At 33.2% G+C, this 16,870-nt stretch overlaps 3 protein-coding genes across 3 annotated transcripts in view; all 3 read right to left on the bottom strand.

Moving 5' to 3' along the window:
• LOC146532984 (uncharacterized) overlaps positions 1-16,870 on the bottom strand; it is a 123,322-nt gene that overhangs the window by 45,472 nt on the left and 60,980 nt on the right. The window lies entirely within an intron of this gene.
• On the bottom strand, positions 353-1,264 carry LOC146532986 (uncharacterized). Its single transcript, XM_085196315.1, has one exon. It carries the CDS (start codon positions 1,262-1,264, stop codon positions 353-355), a length of 912 nt encoding a protein of 303 aa, XP_085052441.1.
• LOC146532985 (uncharacterized) lies at positions 14,698-15,054 on the bottom strand. The gene has a single exon (XM_085196314.1). It carries the CDS (start codon positions 15,052-15,054, stop codon positions 14,698-14,700), a length of 357 nt encoding a protein of 118 aa, XP_085052440.1.

Genomic DNA, 16,870 nt, shown 5'->3' with positions numbered 1-16,870 from the left:
ATTCTGTTTGAAAAACGTATGTGCTAGTAACCAGCTCTCCAAAGTTTGGTGACATATTATTTATTTTTAATATAGCAGAAAGAAATAAGTTTTTAAATCCAAATACTTTTCTAATAATGGTACAAATGAAAGCTTTACCAACCCGTACACTGAAAGAGGCGATGTAACTGTTATTATACAAAACGGTAAGTAATATTAAACTGGTGAGTGTATGTGTAATAGTGTAATTATGTAAGTACATGGAATCCCATAAAAAATATACACAATATTTAAATTGAATTAAATTACAAGAATATAAAACTAAATTTGACATATTAATATAAAAATAAGTGTACACATTTGAATTGACTAGTCATTTTTTTACTGGTATATCAGATAAATCACTTTCACTTCTAACAACTATAAGTTTATCTCCTTCCTTCTTCCGTAATAGCACCTTGCCGTTAGAAATCCAGCAGTGTGAGTATTTGTTTAGCTTAGCGAAGTCACGGGCAAGGAAAAAAAGTCTTTTCATTTTGGGTGTCAGACTCTCAGATATAAATAATGGTTTTGGCGGTCCTGGTAGCTTTAATTTATCCGTAGTTAGTCTAATATTTTCTCTATTACCCTTTCTGTACATTTGAATAATTTTTTCTTTGATCATCACCCCTGTAAAGTCCACTAGGACTGTGCGGTTCGATGAGTCACGTGAATTAATGCGAAATACATCTTTGACTTCGTGTGATTTGATAGAAACGTTTAAGCTGTTCCCTATAGAGATAACTGTATTTAATAGTTTGTCCTTTGTCTCAGAAGGTGCTGATGGTACATTTTTTATTTCGATGCATGTTGACCTTGACAAGCGTTCATAGTTTTCCATTTTGATTTCTAAAGACTGTATTTGAAGAAGATTTTGTTGTTTGTCCTTCTCTAATTTGTCAATCTGAGTAATAATGGAATCATATTTCTGCGACAGAAACTCAACAGATGTTTGTATTTCAACATTTTGTCTTTTAATTTCTTCCACAGCTGCAGACAATCTTTCAAATTTCAAATTTTGTTCTTTTTTAAGCGCATCGAGTAGATCTTTAAATTCCACCATAAACGCGGCCAGCTTTTCACCAACTTCATCGGAGGGCGTACGCCTCCGTTTTTGTCGGAATGTCACATTTGGGGTCGATGCTCCAGTATCGACGTTGCCTTGTTTAACAAGACTTGGTTCCGAGACACAAGTCTGTTGTGGTGACGGTAACAATGACTTAGGGGGTGTTCTTTTCAGTGGCATTTTAATAGGAGGATGTACCAAAAAAAAGAACAAAAAAAAAAAAAAAAGTAGAACTAAAAAGTTAAAGAGATAGAGATTAGATATACGAGAAGAGAGAGACAGAGAGTAGATATACGAGCATACTGGAAAATAGTGCTATAACAAAGCTCATAGTCCACTCAAATTTCATACGAGACGCTGCCACGTCAAGTGGGAACCAATGACAGGCTCAATTTACTACGTGGTATTCTAATGTTTATTTAGGCAGGCCAAAATTGCTTATATTAAAATTAAGTAATCCATGTCGTCACTCTCTCATTTCTCCATTATTTTTGGAGGCAGAATTGGCAAGGAGAACTTAGAGTCACTTTGTTCTTTGCTTTCACGGTCCGAAATACCGACGTAATTGCCAGTATTCAATTTTAGCTTGAAATATTTACGGTTTGAGTTACAATCGACGAATACATTAAACTTTTTGAATGTAGTTTCACGAGTTTCTTTGAAGAGGGAAGCTGGTAGTAAGACATTCCATTCGAGACATTGCTTGTTGAGTCGTGGAATTAAGAGCGAATAAATTAAAAAACTAAGTATGTGGCAATCGTATTTACACCCAAACGTCACCACTGCCTTCTATATCATATTTAAATGATTTTAAAATTTTTCCCTCTGGTAAGAAAATCCACGGCGTCAAGTTCCGCACATATAATATCTCGATAGTAAGCGAGATGAAACCTCAGCTTTTTTAAAACACAAATGCATAATTGATATACACGTATTGATTCATAATATAAAGATGCTTAGCAAAATCCATTAGTACCGCTCACATACACAATCCTTTAAAAGAAAAAAAACATTACTTTGCTCTATATCAAACACAGAACGTTTGAAAAGGCATTTTTAATTAAAGCTATATTGATTAATATATACGAATAGGACTAAAATATATGTAGTAATATAATGTATATTTCTAACTTTTAGATAGATTACTTTACGTTTGAAATCAGATATAAATTTGCAAAGTTTAAATTGATTTCGTGATTACTTCTATCTATTTTATATTCATTAATATATACATTATAAATGCGACAGGTTGAGGTTTCGACTTCCACTCGATGAACTGAAATAATTAATATTGTTATTTCCTTTTCTTGTGCCTAGTGTGTTATGTGGGGTTGGTGGAAAGCTGAAAAATAAATATAATGAATGTGACCCTCTACAATTATTGTTTCTTTATAATAATAAATTTCAGCATTTTAGTAAAATTTCAAAATTACTTGCACTTAAAGCTACTTTAAAGTGTTTATTACTTACATTTTCGTGTTATAGTCAAATTGTAAGTCGTAAAAATGAAATAAGTCAGTAAATTAAGTTTTGTAGACTGACAAGAGCTACGTTTATTGTTGGTGAATGAACTAGAGTGTGAGTCAATAACCGTGTAAATGACATTTCATTTTCACTTTATGGATGTTTTTATTATTTTCTAGTGTTCGTTTGACTTAATTTGTATGAAGAATATATTGAATGGTATAAATTTCATTTAAATGTACCTAACAGAATGATTGTGTATCTAAATTAATAAAATTAACTAAAAAATACGGACGTTGAATACTGCCACTCAACACACAATGTTTCCTGAAATCGGCGAAAAGTGGTGAACGGAAATGTCGTAATGGGAACGGAGTATCTTTCTTCACTATCACTATCTTTCCAGGTTCCCTCTGTGTATGCTGCTATGTGTGCTGTCCGCACAAATTTCAAACGGATATTGCATGTTGAGTGGTGGAACTCAATCCTTACTTTGTTTAACTTATTTTTTGGGATTCGAACCTACAACTATCGTGTTTACACTTAGACACTGCGCCACGACCGCCTAAAGTATCACGTACAAAACGAATAAGTCCAAAAATCACAATGTATGAGCGGTTTATCGAACGTGACTAATGTGTGGGACGTAGGCAAAGGTTTGTCACGAACTCCCACTAGTTTTCTTGATCCGATTTTCTTGTATACTTCTTAGTATTCTTTCGTAAGATCATAAAAATGGTTACAAAACTGTCTAGGTTTCATATATCTAGTATTTGAAGGCTTGTAGACTGTAGTATAGATTACATAACAGCCAAGGACTGCTCAATCCCAAATTAAATAACTTTTTTCTTTAATAAGCGAAGAATCTTGAATTCAAAATCTATTATCTAAGATTCGGACACAATCGACACATTTTGCAATCAAAATATTTATATCATATATCTACTTTAAGATTTAAAAAGAAACGTTAAAATATTTGAACGTAGCGTACCTATATCTAAGATATATTATAATCTAAGATTAATATTTCTTATTTAATTTTTTTAGCTTAATGCTGCATTACGCACATAGGTAGGCAGAGGGAACATGGTAACCTAGTGTTAAGACACTCCGTTTCCCACTTTCCGACGAATTCTGGAGGCATTGCGGAGGCAGAGACAGGAAAGGAAAATATTAAATATACCATTTGTCCTCGAGTGGGAATCGAACCCACAACGATAGGCGGCCTTACTGGCTGTTTTTAAAAGTTATTTTTTTTAGTTTAGTAATTCATTGTAGTATAATCTTGATGGAATTTTCATTTAATATAATTACTAAAATAATACATCAAACACAGCTGTAAATGCGGTCAACCATTCAAAATATAGTACTTAACCCGGGAAGTGAACCCGAAGCCAAAGTCGGTCAAAAGTCGGAGGCCCTTTTACGGCCCATTTAATGATTACGCTCCTAAGTAGCAAGACATTGGACCTGTCCTACTATTAGGACAAAAATATATGGAAGGGATGTCTACAAAATAATTGTATAAACTTAAAGAAATATGTATTTTTTTCTTATTATACTTTTTACTCACGTATTTACAGTTTACTTACTTTGCTTAGAAAGTATATTATAAAGACAAAAAATATCGTTAATACGGGTACAAATCCTGTTACATTTTTCTTTTATGACCTTAATATTTTTAATTTCGTGAGTGATTAATAATTAAAAACAAGTATTAATACATTTTCTTATATTAGCCTGACATCATTCTGCTCGCTGTTCTTAGAACTTATGAATATGTTCATTGATTTTACTAAGTAGTCCTTAGGTCATGACCTATTTGGATGAGGATTGTTTTTGGGTAATGTCTTAGGGTGAAGCTTTGTATCGTATATAGCCAATATACATATTTGTTTAGCTTCACTCTGTTCTTGTTCCCAGTTCCAGGAACTGGGAACCTAATGTTAAGACAGTCCGTTCCGCTCTTTCCACTAAATTCATGAAGCATTGCTTGTTGAATGACGGAATTAACGCCGTTTCCAGAGCGAGGTAACGAAAATATTAAAATATTTCCTTCCCCCAAGTGGGATTCGAATCCACAACCGTGGCCTTTGTGAGTTCGTGTTTACAGTCAGACGCTGTCTCACTGTGGTAGGATGAACTAAACATATATTTTTACATACAAGTTTAAATAAATATTACTTCCTATGAAAGTGCATATATGTATGAATATTACCTGAATTATAAATATATTTACCTTAAAAGTTTGATCTGGTAAAAGTTTATTATATTTATGCATCTTTTCTTCATATATGTACGACTGATATATTTTAGTGCGCATAGTAAAGATATAATGAAATTGAGGTCTGACGTTAGTACTTGAATAGTAAAAGTTCTGTCGCAGTCCAAACTTGGCTTTAAAACTTTTAACCGAGAAAAGCTAGTTTAGAATAACGTAAGTAAAGCACTTTCATTAAATGTGTTAAGAAATTGAGTTATCTTTTTGTTTTATAATATTTTTTCTTCACGCTGTATCCCGCACAAAGCAGAGGGAACCTGGGAAGCTAGTGTTAAGAGACTCCCTTTCTATTAGGACACTTCTGATCCCCATTTTCTGCGAATTCTCGGAGCATTGCGTATTGAGTAGCGGAACTCAACACCGCCACCGTTATTTGAAAGAAAATTAAAAAAGTGAAGTAAAAAATATCACCTAAAAGAAAATACTGTTATAACTTAATATAATTATAATATAAACAATTACCAGAAAATATCATTTAATAACTTATATAAACCATTAAAACAAGAGAAATTTCAACAAAAATCGACTTCTTTCATTCATAGTAAATATATTATGATTAGAACAACCTCATGTTCGTCGATACGCCGCCGTAACGTTCGCGAGAGCATACCCTATTCGTGGCGAAAACAAAAAGAAATTTACCAATAAAATATATTGTAGTGAATATTGAAAAACTTGGAGTTCGGTACGACATCTGCATATAAATGTTCTGGCTCTCCGCCTTAGGTTATTTTATTATTATGTTTGTTTCTAATTTTTTTCAGTTGTTCTCTTTTTATTTACACTAAGCTAGTATATATGAAGTGATGTAAATACTCGTAGATGGATGAAGCTTTTAATTGATGATTTGTTAAGAAAGTGGTTAAGAAAAACATGGCCTTTTTATATAGTAAGTTCACTCGGAGGAATGATTTTTTCGAAGCATTTCGTGTTGAGTAGAGGAACTCACCCCCCGAGTGGGAACCCCTGAGTTGGGATCGAACCCACAACCACCACGTTATAGTCACAACTTTGCGCCTCAGGGCCACGACGGGCTTTAAATTGTTATGCTTAAAATGTCGCACCAGCTAGACAGAGGATTTCGATGTCGCATTTACATACAAACTAACTTGATGAGGGTACCCTTAATCCGATGTACTACCGATATTGGCTTATTTATTTGATATCCTGACACATGTCGGGTGACCGACGAGATTATTTTATTCTCAATGTTTGTCCGGGGTTCAATCTTCGACCGGGAGAAATTGAGATTAAATTATTAATTTTTCATTTTATCGCTTAGGTAGAGAAAACGCGGCGTTAAGTTCCGCCTCACTATGTTTCAAAAACTGAACAGTGAACGAAGAACGAAAAATAATATATCTATACTAGATTTTCTATACATGCCTCTACTAATCTATACAAATATTATAAAGCTGAAGTGTTTGTTTAGTAAACGAGTTAATCTTAGTTCATTTATCGACAAATATTTTAAGCTAAATAAAAAAATGAAATTAAATTTAATAAATTTAATAAAATATAATTTAATAAAAATGTTACATTGAGACAGCTTGAGGACTTCTGATAGCATAATTTTGAGATCGATCCTGAGATGACGTTTTCATTCATAAATTATATATCTATGAACGAAAACGGCAACTTAAGATCGATCTTAAGACTTGAGAGAAATTTATAAAAATGGGTCTAGATAATTTTCCTTTGACCAAGCTTAGGCTACTGTAGTCATACATATATTTACATTTACATACAAAAGAGAATATTAACTGTACAACGTATAACCTAACCTAAGCCAAAGTCGACACGTTTGTGGGTATATGATACTGGACCCTTTGAGGTCGGTTAATATTAAGGGCGCAAAGGTTGGGAATCCGCACTGGCATGTTTTTGTATTGTAATCGCTTGGGGAAGTTAAAAACAAAGTCATTTTAAATTATAATTTATTACTTAATTTCGGGGATAATTTTTTAGTAAGTGGTAAAGATATCGTGAATTTTTGTTACTTAAGTTCTCAACGAAAATATGTGTGTAGTATATATATGTTCATTACACACATTCAAATAAACACACACGTAAATAAAGAATATAATTTTTTACTTACCGAAATGAATTCCCATCTGTAGGTTAAAATTCAGGGACTCCACTTGCATTTTATTGACATGTACCTACAATATAAATATGTTAATTCTTGAGTAAAAAAATTAAGCTGATAAGGCACACTAAATACATGGAATATGTCACCTGACTTACCACACACGCAGTGGTGTTAAATGCAATGGTTGTGGGGTTGATTCCACAAATTATTTGCACTTCTCCGCTTAGTATGACAATTTGCAAGGTTAAGTTCCGCCACTCAACGTACTATGTCTCGGATTCATACGGAAATTATGGAACGAAAGAGCCTTGACACTAAATTCTTTTTGTTTCCGCACATATTCACATATTTAAGTTTTTATAAGTTTTTATTTTCTGTAAGTGTATGTGTAAGTTAGTGTAATTACGTCATTGTTACACCAAATTAGCATAATATTTATAATACTAATTATAGTGTAAGTAATAATTGTATTACTAACTCTTGTGTAGACATAAATTTTATAGAAGAAAAAATCTTTTCAATGTTTACGGAAATACTATCATAAGAACTTGTACTAAGATGATATATGTATAGAAAGGCCTCGTGAGAGCAAAATTCCTTTGAGGTCACCGCGTTTAATATTAAAGGTGCTGTTGGGGTTTCAATCCCATGTATGGTTTTTGTTTTGGTCGACCTTTTTTTCTCAGAGAGAATATTGTTCTACAGATTTTTGTTTATGAAATTTCTTTCGAATGTAAGAGAACATAGAGTTCATGGAAAAAGCTTTTTTTTTCAATATTCTTTAGCATACTTGAACTGTAAACCAAACGAGGGTGGGTTCAATTCCATGGGGAATTAATCATTTCGTTTCATCGCTCTGACACCTAGAGAAAGCGCAGCGTTATGTTCCGCCACTCAAGAGACGAACTCACCGCCGCCTTTTAAGAATAAAAGGCGTAGAAACCCGAACAGGGAAAATGGGTCACAACCGTCAGACGCTATTAGTAAAAATTCTGAATGGAAGTTAGCATATCTAAATGAGCCATAATAAATTGATTATTTGATAAAAAGATCAAAAGTCAAAAATTTTGCTTTTCAATCCGCTACTTCCCAAGTTGGGCACATTTGATTAACTCAACATCTTTATAATACCTTTAGGGAACTCTTTAGCAGGCGACATTCATTGGCAGTAAAATGAAAAAGTTTGTTACAGAAAGCTCATTTAGAATCATATAATATAATGATATTACCAAATGGAGACTACGATGACTTTGTTCTTGTAAGGAAATTTAAAAGTTTTAAAGGCTTACCTACGTTATTATTAAGTAGTTGATATATTTGTTTGATAAGTTGCTCTTTTTTAGGTTCCAAGCAAAGTATGCAGGGGGAACCTAGTATTAGGACACTTTATTCTCATTTAGACATTTCAGTTCCCCAGTGCGGACTTTCCGCCAAATTCTCGTGGCATTGCATATTGAGGAAATGAAAATATTATTATTACATTCCTCCGATACTAGGTTCCCTATGCCTTACCTATACTTTTATTATTTCACTACTTGTTTTGTCACACATTTAACCCGCAATGTATCTATTCGGATTGAAAGTAGAGAACAAAGTGTCTTGACACTGGGATCTCTTAACCTACTATGAATTATACTAGTTATAACGCGAAACTAATGATAAAACCTTTACTAAATTCACATAAAGTCAGTACAAAGTTCATAAAGACGCTATGACATGTCGGCTTATTTCTAACAACGCCTCGGATCTTCGTATATGTTTGCATATCAACCAGTTTTACACAAATCCTTGCTTTTGTGTCGGAACAAAGACATAAGATTTTACCATTATATCCTTTCATACTCGCGTGTGCAAATTGATATATGGATAATGAAATATGCTAATATGGATGAATTTATTAAATTATTATACAGAAGCTGTCGTGTCAACGGTATAGTGTTTGGCAGTGAAGGCGATGGTTGTGAGTTCGATAAACTCGGGATTTTTTTTTATATTCTAGCTCTGTTAAGTTCTGAACACAGTGTTGAGTTCTACCAGTCCATATGCAGTGCAGAGAAGGCAGCGTTACCGTGGACGTGTGCTTGGCAATCGTCCTGGTGTCTTTGGTCGATGAATCAGATTAGACCATTGGTGTGCAGTATGGGAAATCTGCGCCAGAACCAGAATAGGGTATTCTGGTCTATTGTCGAATTAATTTTAAATTATAAGAGAGCTCCGTTGAGGAGCGCGTCATCTGAGGAGGGCTACGGACGTGGTTCTATCAATTTCCCGGGTCCTCCAATAGTGTCGAAGTCGGCAAACGCAGGGGTTTTAGTCGGTAAAATCCCACATAATCTGGTCCTCCCCAAAGATTGGATATCTTTCGAAGATTTACCCTGCAAAAAAAAACCCCCTTCTTCCTTCTTCTCTCTAGTCTGCTAAGTGCGGGATATAGGGTGAAATTCATACAAAAAATGAAATTTTCCATTTAATGCATTAAAGTCACCACAAACGAAGTAACGCTAGTAACGAAAATACAATAGACAAAATTTTAATAATAAAGTAATAATAATAAGACGGTACGTATAATAAGGTATTCATTTCGAGCCACAGGATAAAGAAGATCCGACCTCATCCTGTTACTTTACGGTTCTGAAATAACGCAAAGTTAATAAAATTTCCGCAAAAATCAAAATGACGCTTCCTTTTTCACGCCGTCACGTGTATTATGATGAAAACTTGAGAAAAATAGTCAAGATACGTTTAATTTGAACGTTTTATTTTATTATGTCCTTTGAAATTTCGAAATTTATTATTATATAAATGATAATTAGTTGAGCGATTTTTTAATTTACTATGTTTGATTTCTTAGCTGCATGCTGTATCCCTCCTATAGCAGAGTAGGCAAAAGAAGCCTAGTGTTAAGGCACTCTATTCCACACGCACCGCTGTGGAATAGAAATCGGACTGGGATTCGAAGCCTCATTTAAAAACCATCCAAACGTTCTAACCAATTAAGCCGTACATTCTTACAGAGCTATTTCGATATGTCTCGCTAAGACGTGCAGGCTCCAGGCTCTCAAGACATGGTCAATAAAAATAAATGACAGTTCGTCATGAATTTTCATTATATTTTCACATGAAATTTTATGTATGTACGAAATTTTATGTGTACCAAGTACAATAAGTACAATAATTGTAGTAAAAAATATTTTAACCACGATTAACCATATTAAACTGTTTTTTAAGCAATCATATTATGTTTTGTTTGCAGCGTCACGCTTTTTTCTGCATAGCAGAATAGGCGCAAGGAACCTAGTGGTAAGACACTGCGTTCCTCATTCTCCATCCAAGTTTCAAAACATTGCACGTAGAGTGGCACTTAAGTTGAGTTAATTCATACGTGAACAACGGAAACTGATTAAAGATGTAACTAAATTTTATAAGGACAGATATTATAAAAGTGAATACTTTGATTGGTTGAACGGGGGAGAAGCCTCACGTAAAAAGCTATTTTTTATATATACTATACTTCCTATAAGCAAAATATAATAAATATTGAGCACAATCACAAAAAAATTATACAAAAAATATTATTGGAACAAGTTAGTATAAGATTTTACATGTTTGTGATGGGACTTCCGGCGTACCAGGTATGGGGTGAATATATGAATAATAAATCTTGTCGTATTTGGTCAAACCTCGTGACATACATACATAATGCATTGCCGTGTTATATGCGTATATTAAAAGTTGGGACCGGCCCGGATGAAATGTAAAGGAAGTTCATATTGTTATACATGAATATCGAGGCTTTGTGGGATTGTTAAGTTAATATTTAATGTTTTATTTTCAGTTTTTTGTATTATCTCGCATAGTGAAGGAACGGAGAGAACGGAGTGTGTTAACACTATGTTCCCTCCGCCTACTCTGCTGTGTACGGGATACAGCGTGAAGCTGTGTAGCTAAAGTGGAGAACGAAGTGTATTGGCATTATGTTTCCACTGCCTACCCTGCTTTATGTCTATAAAGTTGAAGAAGAGATGCCAATATTCGTACGAGATTGGTAAATTAAAATATATCTTAAAAGATGAACATTTAAAAATATTGTAACATTATTATCTTAGGAGAAAATAGGTCACGGCGTTAGTACTACTAGTAAAATTGATGTACGTATTAATAAGATCTTAGAACAGCATAAAGAACAATGACTAGATAATGTAGAATAATAATAACAATACGATGGTATTTATTTATTTATTTTTTAGCTGTCTCCCGCACAAAGGCGATCTGGGGACCTAGTGTTAAGACACTTTGTTTCAATTAAGATATTTCCGTACACCATTCTCGGTTGAATTCTAGAGGATTGTAAATTTAACGAATATATAAAAGAAAACATTGATTTAGAAAAATATATATTGGAGACAATCATAATTTAATATAATAACTTTTTTTTTCAAAACGTAAAATATTTTGAAAATGAGTCCACTGGCATGGCAGAAAAAATACGTACAATTTATCCGCTGTCACAGCACCGACAGATTGGTCCCCCAGTGCGAAGGACGACAACATGACATAATTCTTGTTAGTATACAATATATTATTAGAGTAAGGCCGGTTTGACGAGGATTCCTTATTCAATTATCTTTTTTAATTTCACCCTGTATCCAGTACTTAGGAGGGTAGGCAGAGGAAACTTAGAAGCCTAGAGTTTGACACTCCGTCCCCATTAAAACACTTCCGTTCACCATTTTCCGCCGAATTATGGAGGCATTGTGTGCTGAGTGACAGAACTCGACGCTAAGCTTTACCTGAGTGAGAATGAAAATATGAAATTATTCATTTCCCCGAGTGGAAATCTTATCAACAAAATAAATAAATAATGAAAAAATTAGAAATACATTATTTAATAACAAAATCAATTAAATAATAATTGATATCTCTGAAAACAGAAGTTAATCATTATTATGTTTTAAAAATATTTTTAACGTCATCGTATAAAACAAAATTAACCTACCAATCATTTCTTTTCATTTATCAATCAACTGTACGTTTTAATAACGTCGAACTTGAAAAATGGCCCAAAATTGGAAATTCACAAAATATTAGCTCCATACTTTCGCGACAGGTGAAATAGATTCAATATCTATCGAATTTCAAAATTAGGATTTTCATACGAAATTCCTTACCTGAATATGCTATCACGTGTGCATTGCATATGTAATGGCGGTAGTTCTGTTAGAAATCTTTTTACTGGAACATCTTATTTGAAATTTGTAATTTTTCGATTCTCAGTTAGAGAGTGAATTGTTTTCTTTTACGACATCTGGTAATAAGGCGAAGGGCAGCACTCTCTCAGGGAGTTCTGCCACTCGAATGTCTCGAAAATTGGACGAAGAGCAGGGAACCGTCTTAACACTATAAACTATTCATGCAAAAACTACTGAATTAATTTCGATGAAACTTTATAATAATATAGCTTATATACCACAATAACACATAGGCTACAATTTATGTAAAGATCTCGTATAATTTGCGTATAATATAACATCAAATTTAAGCGTGCGCGGCCGCGTTTCGGTCTCTATTAAATGTGCGCATTTTTCATAGAGACATTTCATTGTTAGAAATTGAAATGAAGAATGAAAAGATAGGACGATATTTTCTTTTTTAACACGATTTTTCTACTTCTGTCGTATCTATGTATGTTTGTAACAGACACTTTGAACATGATTTTAACCGGTTATATAGCAGGGTAGGCACAGGGAACCTTGTGTTTTTACACTCCATTTCCTCATTTTCCATCGAATTCTGGAGGCATTGCGTTTTGAGTCGCGGAAATCAACGCCGCGTTTAATTCACAAAACATCACAACAATTTTTTTTTTTTTTAAACTATTATTTAGTTCTCTCTAAATAAATTTTATACAAAAAATTGTAACTTAAGCTAGATATTCCTTTAGATTACATACAAATATCGTTGACTCAAAATGTTTCCAATTGAATTAGAATTTTCAACGTGTGCCATATTCAGCACCTGAATTTGTTATAGCTTGCTCTCTACACTTGTAATAGATTTTAGTAGTTTCTGTACGTGAGTGACGGTTTTAGGTGAATTTCTAAAAGGAATTTAATAGCTAAAATCTAAAAAATTGTGTTAGTAAAAAACAAAGACGGTAAAGAAAGCTTTACCGTTTATGTTTATATTCTTTTTCCCAATAACAGGACATAGGGAACCTAATGTACCCAACACTCCGTTACCCACTTTCCGCTCAATTTTCTTTTCTTTTTAATACCTTGTCATACTAAATGTGTTTTGTTAGTAATATTTCACGATCATATAATTGATGATTGTGGACGAGGTGAAAGAGTTACTATCAGTTTTTTTATTCCTTGAATACTGGTGCCAAGACAATATCTGATTTTATTTTCTTCCTTATTTAAATTTTACTTTATTTTATAAACGCCTAAACGAGATTTATTAACATGTGTTAATCTTATACATTACTTATTAGAGATATTTTATATATACCTACATACTTGTTAATTATAATTATATAAAATAATTATAATTGACAAATATGTGTATCTAAAAATATCATAGTTATATAAAATTACATTGAAAAATCTAGTCACGTAGAGAGTGAGCGAAGAGGTACTAGGATTAGGCCAGTATCGCTATGTTGGAGGACTGTTTTACTCCCGTTCTTCACGGGCATTTTCAGGTTGTACTCCACAATAATTCTCACTGACACTATTTATGATATACATTGGTATATTTTCTTCCTTTTTATCACTTTTATGTATATTTCCTAAATTTGGTCGTAAATAAAAGTAAGGTCCAGTTACTTTATAGAGAAAAGTACACTGCTTATCTATATGCTCTCAGATTGGAGTAAGAAACTTTTATTCTTACCCCTACTATATAAGGAAATCAACATACAGTATAGTAACATATTTATCATGTTCCGCTTCACGGTTGTATAATAGTTTTTTTTAAGTTAAAGTTTGCTAGTGAGGAAAAATAAAAATATGTTATATATAAATTTATTTAATTTTTGTAAACTGTAAACACGACGTATTTGGGTTCAATTCAAACAGAAACGTGAAACACTCTGTTTCCCATTAAGACACTTCCGTTACTTTCAACAGAATGAATTCTGATATTGTTTTTTTTTAAATATTGGATTCAATTCCCTCGAATCGGAATCGAACTCACAACCGTTGCGCCACGGTGACATCTCACTTTTTTAAATTTACTAAACGAGCGGGTTCATGTCGCGCGCTACATCTTTTTTATACATATTATAAAAATGTGGGATAACATTTTAGAAATATCAGTAGATACCTATATATTTATTAATAAATCGTATTTGGTCATGATTGTTGATGCTAAAACAACAATACTAAAGTTGTAGCTTGTTCGTGAGTCTCCTAACAGAGATATGCTCAAAGGATTTTTTTTCTTATCACTTATCGCTATCTTTATAAAGTTTCGACAGCTGCTTACTTTGGGAAATGTTTTATCTACTTTTGTATATTATGAGGCACAGAAATTATATAATTCAGAAATATTTTTGTGCTACATTTACTTCATTATTATATTTTTCTGAGTATTCGGTCAGTATTCATTTATAATATTATAATTCACTTCCAATTTGCCTTTAATAAAATTATTTATTCCAAATTTCATTCAGATTTTCAACTATACCAATTTAAATATACTTAATTGTTGTATGAATAATAATTCTTCATCTTCTTCTCAGTCGTTACGCTCTTGACAGAGCGGTCGTGGCCATCACGTAGTCACATTTTTGGCTTTTGTTATTCTTGCCACAGTTTCACGCCATTTCCTTCTGTTGGTCGCCATTCTAGTGCACTCATGCAATCTACCGCCCACAGCTGATTTTACTTGGTCAGTCCATCGCATGGGTGATTTACCTCTTGGTCTGGTACCATTTACTCTGCCTTGCACCACGAGTCGCTCTATGGAGTCGTTTCCTTTTCTGGAGATGTGACCGAAAAACTTAAGCATGCGGGTTTCTACAAGAGCTGATAGTCGCTCTTTGATGCCAAGTTCTTGGAGTATGGACACATAGGAACGGAACTCTGTCCACGATATCCCGAGCATCTTCCTCCAGCACCACATCTCCATGGTATCGATCTTCTTCTTTTCCGCTTCGAATAATAATACGAGTATAATTAACACTAGAAGCGCCGCCGTCCCATTTTTATCCCAAACGCAAGGTTGATTGTTTATAACTTTTTTATTTGTTAATTTATGTAGATGAAACTTTTTGACTATTACCAATTTTACACCTTTATTTAATTAAAAATATAAATAATTTTATAGCAGTCATACTTTTTGAAAAAAAATTAGATTTACCTAGAACTGCCGCTGGGTCATTTTTGTCCCGCCATTATTATTTTATTATTTGAGGGCATAATTTGACATATTTTCATGCCTCGGGGACGAGGTGGAGGTGAAAGGACGATGCGGGGGCGGAAAAAAATTGAATAGTAGGTTTAGCAGTCAATACCTAAGTTTTTAGGGTTCTATAGCTTTTAAGGGAAAAAAACCCTTATAAGATCATTTTTTGTCCATCCGGCTGTCTTTGCCTTTATCTCAGGAACGCTTGGAGAAATCGAGTTAATATTCATATGAGTATATGAATATCAACTATATGACGATCTACAGTCCCTTGATTTCCTGAAAAAGCACGCTTAAAAAAAGATATGACCATTTACATAGTAAAAAACGTGTATTTCGACACTATAAAGGGAATCAAATTAATAAGGTACTTTCAGTTAACTTAGAATAATGAAATTTGGCAGTTAGTATCTACATGTAGTACTAGTACAGGAAAAAATCTGAAAACTATACATTTATGCATAAATCTTAAAAAATAATAGCCTGAAAAGTGGGGTAAAATTGGTGTCAATACTAAATTTTGCCGCTAGTTCAAGTGAGGTATCAGATGAAAGGATGACTAAGCTAGGCTTGAATTTTAGAAAAACAATCGATACCAAATGTGGGCAATTTTAGGCTAGGTGGAGGCAACCTGGGAACCTAGTGCTATGCACTCCGCTGGCATTTTCCGCCGAATTCTTGAGCCATTACTATGCAATGTTATAAATCATCTGTGATGTATCACTGATGAAGAATATATTAATGCATTACTTGGCCTAATAATAATATTAACTAATTTCAATAACTTATAATTTTGTAAGAGTTATTCAGTTAGTTGTCACGACCTTAGAACGTATTTGAAATATTTGATTCTTTCTTTGTGTTTGGTTTTTTGGTACTTTTATGTGTGTTAAAGAACAAAAATTGATCATTAAAGATGATCTACATATTTTACGAATTATTTTAATAATATTTTTTTGTATTATACCATAAATCAACATAATAAGTAGAATGGGACAAATTTGTCACGACGGCGGTTCAAGGGGGGTCTCAATCTTCGGCACTTCTAGTGTTAATCTGTATTGTATAACTGTGTTGTTGTTTTTACAGCTTCGCTGTATCCCATATATAGGATAGGCATAGGGAACTTAAAGCCCTATTTCCCACTTAAAGCCCTATTTACAAAAAGAATATTACGTGGCGGAACTTAACGTCGTGTTCTGTCAATTATTTATTGTGTGATTAAAATGTTTTCCTTAGCTTAGCTTCACAGTGTATCTCAACAATATATATTCCATATCAGGATAGGCATAGGGAATCTGGGCGTCTAATATTAAAAAAAAAATGTTTCTCATTAAGACACTTCTACTCCACCCCACTTTTCGCCGAATTTTTGAATCATTGCCAATTGAGTAACGTTTCTAGTTATTAAGTTTTTTTCAACCTAACGTTTGTCTCGATGACAGCATATTTATAATATTTTTAATCCATGTTTTACTTATAGACTGTTATACAAAATTTTCCAATAACGAATTGTTAAAACAACAGAGCTTTGCATTTA

The sequence above is a fragment of the Heliconius melpomene genome, chromosome 13 (genome assembly GCF_056956725.1).
Source record: "Heliconius melpomene rosina isolate 202511_hmr_F chromosome 13, ASM5695672v1, whole genome shotgun sequence".
NCBI classification, from domain to species: Eukaryota; Metazoa; Arthropoda; class Insecta; order Lepidoptera; family Nymphalidae; genus Heliconius; species Heliconius melpomene.
The sequence above is the reverse complement of the archived record's forward strand: the minus strand, read 5'-3'. Positions and strand labels throughout refer to the sequence as shown.

Excerpts from the sequence above, each read along its gene's own strand:
- LOC146532986 (XM_085196315.1), bottom strand. The coding sequence starts at position 1,264 with ATGCCACTGAAAAGAACACCCCCTAAGTCATTGTTACCGTCACCACAA.
- LOC146532985 (XM_085196314.1), bottom strand. The coding sequence starts at position 15,054 with ATGGAGATGTGGTGCTGGAGGAAGATGCTCGGGATATCGTGGACAGAG.